The following is a 16,591-nucleotide window of genomic DNA, read 5'->3' as shown; positions in this document are numbered from 1 at the left end:
CTTTCACACCACAAATTAATCCTATAGAAACAATCAGCTCTGATTACACTGACTGGGTGGTGCTGGTCACCGGTCCAGACCAGCTAGAGGGAAACGGGCTGGCGGTTACCTTGTAAGGCACTAAAATGTTAACCGCACGGAATCATGCTTTTTACCCCTATCATCCTCAAAAGAAAAAAAGTAAGGAAGGGAGGGAGGGAGGGAGGGCAAGAACAAGGAAAGAAGGGAAGGAGGAAGGAGAACAACCACATGGAGGCCCGTGATACATAAATTTAACTTAGACATTCACTTGAGGAGCTAATACCCTCTGAATCACTTCTTCTGATGAGACAGATAATACATCACCAAGTAGAAAATGCAAACAACACATGAAAGTGGAAACACACCCAATGCCATTGCCCAGAAGCAAGGATGACGAGAAGGGCAACCACAGTTTCTATCTGGCGGTGGCTATATGCCGGCACTGAGCTAAGTGCCTTCTTCTTTTCTTTTTTTTTTTACATCCTCTCATTTAATCCTCACAACTACCATGCTGGGCAAGTTCTAATGTTATCCCCATTTTATAGATGGACAAATTGAGGCCCAGATAGATTAAATAACTAGCTGTATGATCTGGGGACGTAAATAGTGGACTCAGGGTTTGAACTCAGCTCCCCGGTGTGAGCAAATATCCTCTCAGACTCCATCCGAGAGGCCCCTCGTGGTCCTACTCTTCTTTCCAAGTCCCCCTCTGCCAGGATCCCACTGAGAGTTCTCTTGGGCTCATTTCTCACAGAAAAGGATGTGAAAGGACCACAGGGCATGGGAAGCACTAAAAACCTTAACCTCGCCCTGGCTGGTATGGCTCAGTAGATTGAGTGTGGGCTGAGAGCCAAAGGGTCGCTGGTTCAATTCCCAGTCAGGGCACATGCCTGGGTTGTGGGCCAGGTCCCCAGTGGGGGCCATGTGAGAGGCAACCACAGATTGATGTTTCTCAAATAAATAAGTAAAAATAAAAACCTTAACCTCTTGGGTAAACTTCAAGTTCCAAGGAGCCACAGGCTGTAGCAGTGGCTCTCCTGCGCAGTAGCTCTCCTGGTGACAGCTCTCTAAGTGGCTAGCCACGGGTCAGCTTCAGACAAAAAGCCTCTGAAATGAGCTCACCTCCAATGGTGGAAGGAACAGGCAGTTCCTGAATGAAAGTGAGCTCACAAGAGCTCCTAGTTCAAAGAAACAAACATCCTCTGACTTACCATAAGCGGTCAATCAACAGCTCAGGAGGAAAGAAGAGCCTTGGAGGAAAAAAGCAGAACTCAAGTTCAAGTACTACTCAGTAGCAGTGATAGTAGAAACAACACTCCCGGAAGTCTGTTTCATCATCTTGAAAATAGCAACAATGTCTACCTCCGGAGGATATTGTATGGCTCAAATGAGAAAATGCATGCATAGAAAAACTTTGTAACACATCGAAGTTCTTACTATGTGGCCAAGCTTTCTGCAAAGTGTTTCATATGTATTTCATCATATGTATTTCATCCTTTTGTTGAATCCTCACAAAATCCCTATGAGATATTTTTAGGTGACTGTTTCACTGATAAGAAAACAACTTCAGAGAGGCTAAGTGACTTGCCCTAGGCTGTAAAGCTTGGAAATCATAAATCCTGACCTCGTGTTAAGGGGCCAGAGGTTAGAGCCACAAGAATCAATGGCCTTCATCTCCACTTCCATGAATCTTCTCGTCTCAGCAAACAGAGGCCTTTTAGAGAGCTTGGGGAATGGTTAAGATTTTGAGACCTGTGAAAACCCAGAAAGCTGGCCCCCAGTGACCGCCCGCTGACCCATTCTAGCGGCCGTATGTCCCATCGAGCTGTCTGCGATGACGGAGTTCTATATCTGCATTGTCCAATAGGGGAGGTGGCTGCCTCATGTGATGGGTGAGCACTAGAAATGTGACTTGCGTGACAAAGGAAATGATTTTTTTAACCTTACAGAATGTTATTAAATCTAAATTTAAATAGCTTTACATGGCTGGTGGCTGCAGTAATGAACAAAGCAGCTCCCCTTACTCATGTTAGGGCGCTGGGGCACCACACAATGAAGGCTGGAAGAAAACTCATACTTCCCAGAACAGGCTTCAGTGTGAATGAATAAAATAATAAATTCTCCCCCGAGAGCAAACATCATCGCTACGATCTTGGAACCTTTGCAGCTGCAAGAGAGAAATGGCCCATTCTAAAACAAATGGCCTCACCTCATTCTTTTCTCCCCCTTTAAAAGACAAAATTAAATGTGCAGAGCGACCCCAATTACCTAGAAAAGGTTGTCACTTTTTCTGGTGACAAACCCCCTTGGCTCCTGATGACATAAGGGCTAAAATATGGTGGAAAGGAAGAGCCAGAAGGGTAAACAAGAAGAGGCCCAGCACTCTTCAAGGTGCTATAAATCGAGAGGAAATAGACTCAAGGAGCTAACAGCTCCCAAACGCGCTTCCTCTTGAACTATTTTAAGCAACCGACAGAGTCTCTCGGAGGTTATTCCATTCACACCAGCAGAAAAGCAGTGCCACAGGATTATCTTTAAACACTCGGAGAAACAAATACCCACGTCACAACCCGCAGGCCTGTCAGGTTGGCCACCCCACTGAGCGATGTTACTATTTTAAGGCCCCTAAATGGCTCTCTTGTTCAGAAGCAGTGAGGGATGGACTGGCTTCAGTTCCTCTCACCCTCTTGGGCCAACCCATTCATTTCTTTGCTCAGGAAATCACTGCATATGCTTCATCCCCACCCAGGCCACACTCCAGGGGACGGAGGCAGGGGAGGACAGAGGCAGCAGGGTGAATGAGGACCATGGAGCCCAACAGACCTTGGCTTAAATCCTGCTGTGTCATTTATTAGCAGTGTCACCTGGGTTTCTCTGAGCCCCAGTTGCTGCAACTGTAAAACGGGAATAAGAAGAGTACATACCTCATTGGGCAATGGTAAGAATTATATGGTATCATACATGTGAAGCACACGGCATATGCCTTGTACTTTGTAAAGGCTCGTGGGTAGGTTGTACTGGAGATCAGCGTTGAGAATTCAGATTTCTTGGATTCTCTGGCTGGGAAGGGGACATCACATGGTTGGAGAGTAGAGAATCCGGAGTGAGGCTGCCTGGGTTTGATTAAAGCTTCTATCTCTTCTTAGAGTGTGACCTTGAGTAAGTTACTTAACTTCTCTGTGCCTCAGTTTCCTCCTCTTATAGAGGGAATTAGTAGCACCCACCGAATTTGCCAGTGGAATAAATAAATTATGTAAGGCCACTGCCATTCTCGATCTTTCTTTGCCCTTTCCACGCAAACCTAACAACTCAGGCTTCTCTTGGGTGCTCTTTCATGCTCCTTCCCGATGAGTGAGCCAAAGCAGCACAGCTGTGAAGTGAAGGAAAGTCACTCTCCTGGGTGGGGCAGAGATGAGCACTCAATCCAATGAGAACAATGACTGTTTTACCGCTACTAATAGCTATTGTCTGGCACTCCCTGTGCACCAGACTCTCCCAGGAGCTCTACCCACATGGTCTGGGCCCACTCCAGGCCACTTAGATCAGAATTTCACACATACGCACACTTTTTTTCCTTCAAGCTCTCTAAGGTTATTCCAACGTGAACCCGGGGTTAAGAGTCACTGAAACAACTCTGGGAGACAGGAACCATGATACACCCATTAAACAGAAGAAGAAAACCGAGGGAGACTAACTAGCTGGCAGACAGGCAATGGTGACTCTCATATCCCATCTCCTGGTCACCCTGTGTTACAATCCCCATTCCGAGGAGGACATACAGTCATCAGGCCCTTGGATCCTCCTGAAGCCTTTCTGAGACTACTCCAGGCCCCTGTGCCTTCTCAAAGCATCTAAGAAGGTTCTCTTTCTGGCTAAACTTCTGACCTAGACTTGACCTCTAGGAATCCAAAGCTGCTTGAAAAAGGAGTCTCATTTTTCCAGAACTGAAGGACACATGCACAAAGTCCCAGGGGGCCACAGAACAACTGGACCTAATTAGACAGACCCCGTACTAATAACAGGAAACCACAGATTTGATGTTCTTCATTAAAGGCTGCTGGCTGCCCGTGAAGAAGCTAGAAAGCAATACGCAGAGTCTCTTAAGGTCATCAACCCAAGAATTATAAGACTGAAAATGTAATCTCTACTGCCCGAGGCCCTATCCAGCCTTGCTGGATGGACGGTGCCTACCCCGGGCTAGGACAAAGGTGGCCAGTGTTTCAATCCATCCTATGATTAAGCACATTCAAGGGGCCCTTTCCTTCCAGTCAAGGAGATCTGGGGACCAACCTCCTACTTGACATCTCTACATATTAAGTTTGAGACAAGCAACCAGCAAGCACCACACCCAGATCTCTGGCTCAATCCAGCTCCTTCGTTCCATGGCTGTTCCCATCTCAGTCAATGGCCACTCATTCCCTTAGCTGCTCAGACCATAACCCTTGGTGTCACACGAGTTCCTCTCAGTCCTCTCGCGTCCAAGCTGTCGACATCCTGGTCCAAGCCTCCATGCTCTCTCACTTGGACTATTGCACAGCCTCCTAAGTGGTTGCCCCGATTCCACACTCTGCTGCAGTCCGGTTCCAACACCGTGGAGAGGGTGATCTTGTTACAATGCGGATCAGATCATGTCACCTCTGTGCAGAAGGCCTTCCAGTGGCCCCAGCAGAACTCAGGATTAAAGCCAAAGTACCACACAATTGTCAATGAGGCCCCCCGTCAACTAATCACCCCTCCATTCCTTCTCTAGTCGCATCTCCTACTACGCCTGCTACACCCCCATGCTCGCCCCACCCCAGCCACACTGGTCTTCCTGAACCCACCAGGCACTGGCTATTCCCTCGGCCCCGCTCTGTCTCCCGCAGCTGGCTGGCCTCACTGTGATCCCTCCAGCCTGCACCCTCCCCACCTTCAGGTCTTTTACTCACTGTTCTATCACCAACACCTGGAAGAGCGGCCGGTGCATAGCAAGTCCTCAAATATTTGCTGAGTGGACAAGTGGATGCACCCCAAACTAAACTCTTGGCCTCTCCCCTGTTCCTAATCTCCAGAACTTCCTGCCGTATCCACCATCTGTCTTCTCGAAGACCAACGTGGTAGAAGACACACCAGCCTTTCCTAGGATACTGTACAAGCATCCCCCAACAGGTAGGGGTCACATGATGCCCTTTCGGAGCCCTTCTCACCTGCTACTGAATTGGGTCCCAGCACATTTCTGGCCTGTCTGCTCCTTGCAGCAATGGCCTTCCAAATGGTGTCCCCACGTGCAACCTGAGTGACCCAGTGTCTGAGATGAGTTCAAAGCAGCAGCACCAGGCCCCTGGTTTTCACAGAAACAACTCTTTTTGGCCGTATGTATCAGAACATTTTCTTAATTTTCAACTTGGGGATTTGTAGGGTGGATGTGCCATGGGGAAGAGGGATGACAAGCCACCCCGTTTACCTAGCCTTTCAGGGTGGCTTCCCTGAGCCCGGCTCACACTTGGTGACTACGGAGTAATGGGGGTTCGGAGCCCGTCTACCGTGGAGCTCCATGTCTCAGGCTTCAGAATTCCTGGCAGCCTGTCATCCTCACTTACTCTCAGTTCCCTCCTCTTTGAAAAACTGGCCCTGCCAACTGCAACAAACAGCATTTAAAAATATCCTGCTGGATTATACAGCCCTGCCTTCTAAATTCCTCACAATGCCTGTCTCTGTCCCACACAGTATAAAGAAGGGTGTAGCATATTTAATTTTTTTTTTTTGAGCTTCTCCCCTGCTATAAATACCCGAGTCTGGGTAGGCGGGCTTCAAGCACCGGCGGTATGAAGTCACCTCAGAGCCAATGTCACCACAGAGCAGGCCTGCCAGGGCCTGGACGCAGCTGTCGAGCGCTGCAGTGTTGGGTCGGCCAAAAGTAGACAGAGCTCATCCTTTGGGGGGTGGGGAAGAAAAGCCCTAAATACAATAATCACAGTTAATCCCAAAATGAAAAGGATGGCGTTTAGTCCTTCGACTCGGCCAGGTCTCCAGAGAACATAGCGAGCTCCATCTGGGCTGTTTCTTTCCCAAGGATAACTAATCACAGGGCTTGACTTTAGGCAAATGATTTCACAGTGTCCATGTGGGGTCTAGAAACACTATCAGAGACAGAAGGGCCCTTGGAGAATCTGGTCCAACCTCTTCACACCACAGATAAAGTAACAGAGAGCCAAGAAGATGGAGTTATTCACTCCAGGTCACGGAGAGGCCAAGCTCCGAGCCAGAAGTTCTGGGCCCAGATCCTTCGCCCTCTGAACTGGACTGTCCTAGATGCCTTTGCACAGATCCTCAGGCTGGGGCAGAAGCCTTGGCTTGCGTTTTTCAACAGCTCTCCTCACAGAGAATACTGATTTTCATATTTTAAAAGATGCAGACCAAAAAAACCCTTAAGTTTTCAGCAAAAGCTTGCCCTCAATTTTAGGCATGATTTTCCTACACTGAAAGGCCTGTTTAGATTCTTTGTGATCCAATCTAAATCCAACCCCCACCCCCGCCCCCGCCCCCGACCCTTGTAGCTGTGGTATCTGCGCTTTCCTGTTTAATTTTTCCACTGTGGGCCTGACCTCACCCCTCAACCTCAGCTCACTTTGAGAAAGCAAACAATAGGCCCCAAATCATGATTGTCAATGTATTTTTGCAAAATGTTTGAGATTTCTCTTTTTCAAGTGACAAGAAAATTCCTTTATCACACTAGAGACAAGAAAAGGACTAACATCCAAATTACAAGCTAAGCCATTGATAACTTGTCACATTTTATTACTGTCAGCGGAATTCAGCTGGATCTTAGAAGTCCAGTCCAGACGGCACTGAGCTACAAGGCAGTTCCACAGTGTCAAACATCTAACATGACTCAAATCTGTATTATCAATCTCCTGGAAACACCTTCACCCAGAATTAGAAAGTGACTAAACCTCTCTGAGAACTGAGCTATTATTTTTCTAAAACTCTAAACTGGAAACTGAACATATCAAGTCAGGGTTATACCCACAGAGAGTTCTGGGACCCTCTTATCATACACTGTTTTATGTTCCCTTCCAGCTCCATGTTGGAGAATCCTGCTTTGGCAAGAGTCGATTCAATGGCCTCATGTAATGAGTTTGTCAGCCCTGAGCTTCATTTCGTACTGGGATTGATTGCATTGGCCTGAAATGCTACATTCAGGGCCATGGAAGAAATGCCAAGTCAGAAGCCAAATTCAACAGAAGAAGCAAAGTTGATGGAAGGCTTCTTCTTCATGCCCGCTCAGCCCGAGTTTGCTCAGTTAAAGTCTGCTGTCCTTACTGGTGTTGCAAGGACAGAGGACTGGGGCGTTTTTGAGGTCAAGCTTTCAATCAAGAGGAGGGGTGATGGGAGGTCTGGGACTGTGGTTAAGATGAGCTGGGGAGCAGACAAACTAAATTTCTGAATTATAAAAATAAGTTTTGGAAAACCCTCTTCCTGCACTCTGGCAGGCTTCATAACATCTGGATAAAAGATGTGGGAAAGTATTCTTTTTTTACTGTCTTATCTGCCCTGCGCCTCCTTGTTAAACGTCTGAACCTTCCAGGCCAACAGGGTTACTTGCTGTTTTTCCAAAACACATACTCTGGCTTCCAGGTCTTTGTGCACACTGCTCGCCTCATTCTGGAAGCCTCTGTGCTGTCTGCACCCTCGTCCCTTCCCTGTCATAGCGCAGCCTGCCTGCATCCCGCTGCGCACGTACCCCAGCCTCCCGAGCACGCCCCGGCCCCTCCCACCCACCCAGGGCTCATCTCTCCCCTCTAAGTTCTCCAGGCACCAAAAGCTCCAAGGTCCCCATCTATGGGATGGACATCATCTCTACCAGACAGAGGCGCTCGGGGAAGTTGAAATGAAATAGCTCATGAAAAGCACCCAGGAAGGGCAGTGCATGGGGGAAGTGGAGGTTGTCAGCTTTGTCCCTGTCACCTGAATGCAGCTACCACAGACTTCCTGGTTAAGGACCCACACACAATATGTGCTTTGCTTTCCCTACTAGAGTGTAAATGCCTTGACAGGCAAGATCTGTTCCTGTCCTCCTCCAGACCGTCCCCAATGCCTTGTGTGTAGCTGGTGTTCTGTATATAGTTGATTAATGTGGCCAGCGTGGCATTTCTCAGGCTCACTTGGGCTGTGTTTCTTAAGCTTCTCCTCCCAATTCGGCGTGCAGCTCCAAATATACAGCAGAAGTTGCAAAACCATTTAGGTCTTTTTAAAAACAAGCAAGACAACCACAAAGTCTGTTTATATGACAAGCCAGCAAAACACAAAACACCTGCTGTCCCGTGTCTCGGGACTTGGCAGCTGCAACAAGAGGGGTCCAATATCCACAATTGCTCCCTGGGGCCTGGAGCTTCAAGGGTGCACCATTGCTATCGTCCTGGCAGGGGTGGGCACAGGCTCGGAAGGAGGGTTCTGATCTCAGTGCCCACCGCCAGCCCACTTCTTCCTGGGGGCAACAAAACCATAAAGGAGCAGGATGCTCTTTCCTAATTCTATAACTTCCTCCTACCTATTAGTCACCAAGGAGAGCCTAGTGACTAATACTTGTCACCCTGGGATTTGGGTCACGATCTTCCCCTGCACCAGAGACTCTTGCTTTGACAAAAGCAAACATGACCAGTGCCTCCAACACAAGTTTGCAAAAACATAGCAATAATTAGGATTAGTACTGTGTGTGCCAGGCACAGTGCAAAGTCCCTTACAGAGACTCTCATTAAATCCTCACAACCATCCCATGAGTGGGATATTCTTTCTGGTCCTACTATAGAGCAGTTTTTCAACCAGGGGTGACTTTGCCCCCGCAGGACACATGTGACAATGTCTAGAGACATTTTTAATTGTCATGACAGGCAGAAGAGGAGGGAGGGATACTACTGGTACCTACTAAGCATCCTACAATGCAGAGGACAGGCCCACAACAAAAACGAACCTGTCCAGAGACAGGAGTGACAAGGCTGGAAATCTTGTAGGGGAAGACACTCGGGCACAAAAGTTAAACCAGGGCTCAAGAGAGAGGGAGCCAGGAGTTACACTCTTAGTGTTAGCTCTGCACCCTAAACCGGCAGCAACTCTAACATCCCCGGAGCACTGAGTATGCGCCAAGCACAACCGCCTGGCCCCTCGTTTTATGGTGGAGAAATGGAGACTTGGAGCAACTTGCTTCAAGAGACTTGCAATTTGGGAACCAACTCAGACTTCAAAGCCGAAGAATTTCTATACTCGCTATGCTGATTCCTTCTCTCCCTGTGCTGCTGGCACGGAGGTTTTTCACCAGTGGTCTGACACTGCAGTGGACTCTGAGGACATCCAAGTTCCCTTCATAATGGCTTTTCTGCCAACTCCAGAGCAAGCACTCGCAGGGGCAGTTGCTTCCAGCGGGTGCTTTCCTCCTGTGTCCACTTTCCCAGAGTTGACTCACTCCTCCGGTGGATGATCACAGTGGAGTCTGCAGCTTTTCCATTCAGCCGGGCGTATTGATCCCGCAGCAGCTGACACTTGTAAGGCCCTCCCTGGGCGGCAGAGCTCCCTGCCCCCACCCCAGGGGCAGTAATAATGGCTCCTTAAAATCAATGGCACCTACAGGGCACACTCTGGGACAGCCAGTAAGCAACATTTAAAGAGCAACGCGGCATCCTTTAGAGGAAGAGCCACGCCTGGGCCTCGATCCCTGAATCTTGGTGCCCGGTCTTCACTGTGGTTTTGAAGTTTCACTGGCCTACTGGATGCCAAGTGCCTGGACACAGCCAGCCATTAACAAACAAGATCTGTAATAAGTGCTGCTGTTGCTATGAGTTTGACTCTCGTTGCCATTGGAAGAGGGCCAAATGCTGACCTGCTCCTCACTACCTCGTTTCTATGATTCTTCACAAAACAAGCCTAGGCCTGGGGCTAGAGCAACATGGGCTTGGCCTGGCCTGGGCTCTCTGAGACCCTTCCATGACAGGGCATTCCAGTCTCACTGGATTTTTGTGGGGATCTGGCAAGAGCAAAGATTAGAAGTTTAAGGTGTTGCACAAAGGTCAGACCTGTTATTATAGCTGCAGAAGTGTGGAAACAGAAGCCAAAGCATCCACCCACTGTCCAAACCTCACGAGTTAGGTCCTGGTGGTGAGTTGGGATAAGAACCAACGGGGGATTAGGAGCAAAGTGCCTTGGGCTTGCTTCAGACCCTTGGGTGTTGTTTACGCATCCCAGCAGGTCTCAGCAGTTGATTGCCTTAGTTCTATTCTCAGATCCGAGGCAGGTGGAGTGGAACGCAGACACAACCTCTCATGAGCAACAGTCATCAACAGAGCCTGCCCTCTGGGACCACTCTGCGGGCAACGGGGGGTCGGTATTGCTGTTCTCAGGGGAACTGACTGGCTCTGATTTTCAACTCAATCCTGCTGCGGCTTTGCTGTTTGCCTATTTGACTTCTGCTCTGAAAGTCCACTTTGGACATCTCACGCTAAAGGAATTCCCCCTACCCTGAAATTCCTCCCATTTACATTTACTTATCACAGTTGGCCCAGAGAACCCTATGGTTTGGGTACCCCACCCCCCCAAACACTGCCTCTATTCATGGAGAACTTGAAATTCCCTGCCAAGGTGGAAAAGGGAGAAGGTTCTTTCTAAGGGTCAAGGGGTTTCAAATTAAATTTCGGCAATTAAACATTTTGCATGGGAGGATCAATCAATTGCCTGACAAACAGTTATGACGTGCCCACTGTGCCTGACTCAGTGTGAGGCACAGGGGAGACACGATGCCTGTCAGCTCACAGTTTGATGGGAGAGACAGACACAGCAGGAAATGATCCCAGAGTGCGTTCTGGATGCTGTGGAGACACCAAGGACAGTGGCTCTGCTAGTTGGGGGTAGAGGGGTCAGCTAATGCGCTCTGGAGGAAGCAGAACTCCGTCTTGTTCCTCTAACTACTTAAGGCTGGGTTGCATTTCTCAGACATTCGAGGGGGGAAAATAAGTTTTCATTTCCAAAGCCTGCTTTGTTTCAGTTTTACCAGCTCCCTTGGCTTCAATAAAACAGTCAGAGATGGGAAGCTGCCCTCCTCCCTCAGACTACCCGGGTGTGGAAACTGATTAAACAGCAACTAGCAGCTCAGTTAACCCTGGTCCTTCAGTTGCTGATCTCAGTGGCACTCCATCCTGTAATCTCCTCACTAAATGAGTCCTACGACGAGAAGAGTTTTCTTCTCCCCTATAGATGCGGCCCTTTTATTTCTGGGCTGCTACATTTGCTAGGACTAGCTTCAGCTGGTAACTGAGTAATTCAGAAAAGTCCTCAGTCACTATATTATGCCTAGAGGTCCTTCAGACAGCAGTAGTGTTGAAATATTGCCTGTTGCTAATGAAACTTCAGAGAGGCCTTCCTTGGCTGGCATTAAATTAGCCCCAGTCCCATCAATCCCATTACATTGGCCTTTTTTTTTTTTTTAAATAACACTTACTGCTAAGAGTATATCCCTATTTATTTTTTTCTTGTCTCCTCCACTAGTTTGTAAGCTTCATGAGAGGAGAACCCTTACTCTCCCTTCGCCACTTACCCGCAGCACTTTTTAACCTACAGCACTTTTAACAGTAGGGGCACAGGGTCAGGGCTCCTTAAGTGTTTGTTGAGTGAAATGCTATTATTTATTGAGCACTTAGTATGTGCTAAGATCTTTAAATCAATGATCTCACCTAATCCTCAAACAAACCTTGAGTTTGGTGCTGTCATTATCTCCCATTTTACAGATAACAAAATTGAGGCTTAGAATGGTTAAGACATTTGCCCCAGGTCACTCATATAAATGGCAGAGGTGAGCTTCAAACCCTCCCCGTGAGTCCAAAGTCTGTGCTCCTTCCCACTATGACAAAGCGATCCAAATGTACATCCTGGTTACTGCTCTGGAGTAAGAATATTCGCGCCCAAACCCTGTCATTTAACTTAGAGTCTCAGGATTGAAGAGAATTTTCTCAAATGCTATGGGAACTCATGAAAGCTTACTGAGAAAAATGGCCAAGAAGAAACCCAGGAGTGATACCCAGAATCAAACTCACATACAGGGATGGGGGGAGCGGGGAGGGAGGAGAGAGAAATAAAGAGAGAAAGAGAGAATGCGAGAAGTTTCTATTTTCAGCCAGCTCCATGTTTATGAATACTACTCTATTAAAGTGGTTTCTCCACCTCCCATAAGAAAGCCACAAAGATATCATCACTTAATGATACTGTCCTGGGAACGGGGACATCAATACCAAATGAGCAAGTGATATACAACTCCTGCTGCTCTATGAGATCATGTTTTATAAACACTACAGAACTTTTATTATCTATCTTGGGCTGAGCAAAACCATGTTTGCCCAGTGCTCTGAGTAATGGACAGGAATAGATGGATTAGGGCCCTTAAATTCCTGGTTGGAAGACATTAAAAGTTTAAGAGCCCTGTATAGCTGAGTCAAATGCATGTGCCCATGCTATATAATTAGTAGGCATAACAACAATACATATATAATTTAAAGGGAAGACCAGCAGGACTAGAACAAGAACCAGCACTCTCCCTCCCCTGTGTAGCCATTTCCCACTTCATCTTCAGCTGTGTAAACGGTAACCTTGCTGGCCTTGGGCTTATTTTACTATGACGAAGGTTTGGATCTCTCCATTTCTTTCCTAAGCGGTTTATGCTTCCCTCCGAAGTCAGCTTTCAGGCATAAGTAATTCATTGCTCCGCTACTAAACATTCATTTCACTTTGTCTATAGAGACTTAATAAATCAGCCTAGTTATTGTTTACAGAGGCCACCTCCAGGTTTTCATGTATAAAAAATGAGCATCCATGTCACTAAGTGGAAGTGAATGGTCACCTCGCATGGTAGGGAGTTCCTTAGAGACCAGGGAATGCCCAGGGGAAGATGCTTGCTCTGAACATCTGGGCAGCACTATCACAGAGTCCTGCTGTCTTGACTCTCGCAGCTTAAGAAGAATTGCCCGGGGTGGGGGAAGGGGTAGGAAAGAAGTCAAATCATGGGGTCAAAGTCCCATGTAAAGAAAACCCCAAGGAGTGAGGACACTAGATAAGAAATGGCTGTTTAGTGGAAGACACCTATGTTCTAGCCTTTTCGGCCCACTCCGCATTTTCAGAGAGAAGCAACCGCTCTTACTAGTTTCAGTCTGTAGTTAGAAAACCGGACATGTTCCTCAACCTGCAGGGCACCGAATCTGCTGTGAAGGGTATGTTTTTGTTTTGCTTTGTTTGCTTGGTACCTATCAGTCCACCTTTATTCTAGTTCGGATTATAGGGCTTGGGCCTCCGTCTTTTCTCCCAGGAATCTTTACTTCTTTGACTTCTGTCTGGGTCTCCCCTCCTCCAAAAGTTCAGAACTCTTCCCCTGGGCTATGACCACTGGATGGAAATCCCCCTGCCCTCCACTTCCTCTCCTGGAACTCCTGTTCCCGGTGTTGATGCCACAAACCTGGAGGGCAAAGCACAATTATCAGCTGTGACATCATCAACTGAGATTCTGGACGGACCTCAACTCTGACCTCAGAGGAGGAAAATTAATAGGCAAATGCTCTTCCATTCCAGGCATCTCCTTTGGTCGTGCCAGAATTAAAAATAAAACCAATGAAAGTCAAAGTCAGCCATGTTAATACATACAGACTGTCTTTAGAATAAGGTCTTAGAAGTCAGCTTCTCTCCTTGGAATTGGGTCTAATAACAACAAAGATGTTTGCTTTTCTCCAGTGGCTAAAGCTTAAATTCTGGAGCCTGCCTGAGTTTAAATTCCAGCCCTGTCATTTAATATCTGTGTAATTTTGGTCAAATTACTTAACTGCTGGGTACCTTAGTTCCCCCATCTGGGGATACTAAGATTATTCCCTAATGGGGATAATACTATAGATACCTACCCAATAGGGTTGCTAGTTTTACCTGAGTTAATATATACAGTGCTAAGAACAGAGACCGACACATTAAGTGCTAACTTTAAATTTTAACTATTATGATCCTGGTAAACCATGTTTACATTTGACTCCCTTTATGCCTTTCCAGTACCCACCTGACCTCTTCCACTGACTGCTTATTTGCCACTGAAAGCTGCCCCTCAAATGGCCTTCCAATCAGATTGCCAGGATGTCTAGCCATAGTACCATTCTAAATAATTTATGGTTTGCTGACTCCTGAAATTGGAGTATGATAGGCAGTTTGATGTTGAACGGGTGTCACACCCTAACCTTTCTAAGGAGAAGGTCAGGTGCCTTCCTTCCACCCTTCGCACAAAGCCATGTCATCCTTCAGAGAAAATCAGCTACCCAATGGTTTCTTTCCTTGACAGGCTTGACACCATGCAGTTGCCCATCCCTCCCATACCTTTTCCCCAGTTTCTGTCAGGAAAGCCCATAAAGCTGTGCATTTAATACAACACAGTTGGTTGGTGACACCTTGGAAAGTCAGGCCCTGGGAGCCAGTATGTGATCCCCTTTCTGGGAAGAGGATTCAGGAATCACCCAGTTCCATCACCCTGGACACACAGAGTTAAGAAGCCACCACTACCTAGCCATCTTCCAGGAGAGGGTCTGAAGGGCATCCTTCAACCCAGGAAAGCCCAGGGAGGTAGCGCCCGTCCTGTGCTTCCTGCTCCCTTCCTCCCATCCCACTTGGCACAGGTCTTAAGAGTTTGAATCCCTTGGCTGCTGCTATTAGGCTGGAGAAACCCAAGGGACAGAACCACAGTCAATGAGCCCAGCTGTAGGGAAAGATGCCAACTATAGATCCTCTCAAGCAAGGCAAAGAGCGCGGGGCAGTAAGCTTCACTTCAAGAGAGGTTCAGAAATGGCTTGGTCAAGAGGTTCCACCATTGAACAGCCCCAAGAAAATGACAATGACACGCAGAACAGGGTGGAGATCAACCATGACTTTACCCTCCAAAACTCTGTCGCCAGAAGAACAATCTCGGGCAAGAGCCATTTAATGAACTCCTCCATCCACAGATCAAACGCTTCCTCTCAGGTTCTGGTACACCCACCACCTTCCTCCTAAAACAAATCACGCCTTGGGCAGGCCGGGGCAGGATTTCTCTCCCATTCTGTTTCTCTCCCATCGGTGGGGGCCCACGCGCTTACCATTGGCGTTCTTGCCGCAGATGAGATGCTCGTAGGGCTGTAGGACGCCCCAGAGTTCCGCGTCGTTGTTGATGACCATCTCCAGGGCCTCGGCGGACACCTCCCCGCCTCCAGCTCCTCCGCCGTCGGGGCTCTGGCTGGCCAGCACCCTGGCCCGAATCTCCTCCACCAGGTTCTCCAGGCACGCCGTGAGAGAGATGGCCGCGTACTCGTGGATGCGCACGGAAATACGGGTGTCCACCATCCAGCGGAAAAAGCGGCCCACCGAGAAGGTGAGGCCGCAGCGCGCCGACTTGCCGCGGCGCAGCCCGTCGCCAGCGCTCATGCTGTACAGGGACAGCGCCTTGACCGCGGCCAACGTGCAGCTCTCGGCCAGCGCCCAGCTGTGCACCAGGCGCACCGCGCTCTGCACCTCGAAGCGGGTGCACTTGGCGTGCAACACGCTCAGGCGCTGCGCCTCGCGGGCCACGCGGATGAGCGCCCTTCGGAGGAGCCCCGCCAGGCGCCTCACAGCCTCGGCAGAGAAGACGGGCAACCGCCGGCCGCCGGCGCCTTTGCGGAGCACACGGGCCACGTCTCCCTCGGTCCAGGGGAACTCCTCCAGCTCGGGGAGGCGCGGGCAGCGCGAGAAGAGGTCAGCCACTTCGGGGTCCTCGGGCAGCACTGTATTCACCGTGTCCCAGCTGTTGTGGCGGCTGTTCATGGAGCCGGAGTAGCACCACCAGGCCGCCCCGCGGTGCTGCTGCGCCGAAGAGTTGAGCGCCTGCGAGTTGGACTTGGAGGACGAGAGGCTGAGCGAGCGGCACGAGTCCCCGGCCCCATACCCGGAGTCCAAGGTCAAGTCCTCCAGCGTCTTCAAAGTGGAGCTGTACGTCCCGGCCATGGGGAGCCTGCCGGGGGCGGCCTCGGCGAGTGAGGGGCGCTCACAACTCCATGCTCCCTTCCCCAAGTGGGCAGAAACAAGCTCTAGGCTCTCTGGGGCGCCCTCCTTCCTTTCGATGCTGCGGGACTCGGCAGCCGCATTGCCCGCCCGACCGGCGGCCGCGGGAAGGTGGGAGATTAGCTGCGGCCGAGCCCCGTGCGCTGCGCGTCCGGGAGCAAAGCTGTCACTGGAATGGCCCCCAGCCGCTGCTCCTCAGCATTCCCCCTTGTCCACCTCAACTTCCCGCAAGCAGAGAGTCCGTCCTCCGCAGACAAGGAATCCCGAGAGAACAGGGCGGCGGCGGCGGCGGCGGCAGCAGAAGGAGGCGGCTCCTGGGGCGGCGCGAGTCCGGGACCAGCCGGCGAGAAAGCGCCGGGCAAACTTCTGCTAGGCGAGGGTCGCCTGTACAGCTGGGCACCTCGCAGCCGCCGGCATGCAAATAACCCGGGGTGGCTCACCAATCATCGGCCGCGACGAACAGAGGCTAAACCAATGATCTCTTAGCGGGGCGGCTCACTATGCAGATTTCACTCAC

General features: G+C 49.4%; 1 protein-coding gene across 1 annotated transcript in view; it reads right to left on the bottom strand.

Moving 5' to 3' along the window:
• The window catches only part of ABTB2 (ankyrin repeat and BTB domain containing 2), a 169,713-nt gene extending 153,260 nt beyond the window's left edge, over positions 1-16,453 (bottom strand). The window contains exon 1 of the mRNA XM_024559083.4: positions 15,135-16,453. Coding sequence (XP_024414851.2) covers positions 15,135-16,017 — 883 coding nt within the window. The 5' untranslated portion in view covers positions 16,018-16,453. The remainder of the gene's footprint in view (positions 1-15,134) is intronic.
• Positions 16,454-16,591: the final 138 nt, after the last annotated feature.

The sequence above is a fragment of the Desmodus rotundus genome, chromosome 5, assembly GCF_022682495.2.
Source record: "Desmodus rotundus isolate HL8 chromosome 5, HLdesRot8A.1, whole genome shotgun sequence".
NCBI lineage: Eukaryota > Metazoa > Chordata > Mammalia > Chiroptera > Phyllostomidae > Desmodus > Desmodus rotundus.
The sequence above is the reverse complement of the archived record's forward strand: the minus strand, read 5'-3'. Positions and strand labels throughout refer to the sequence as shown.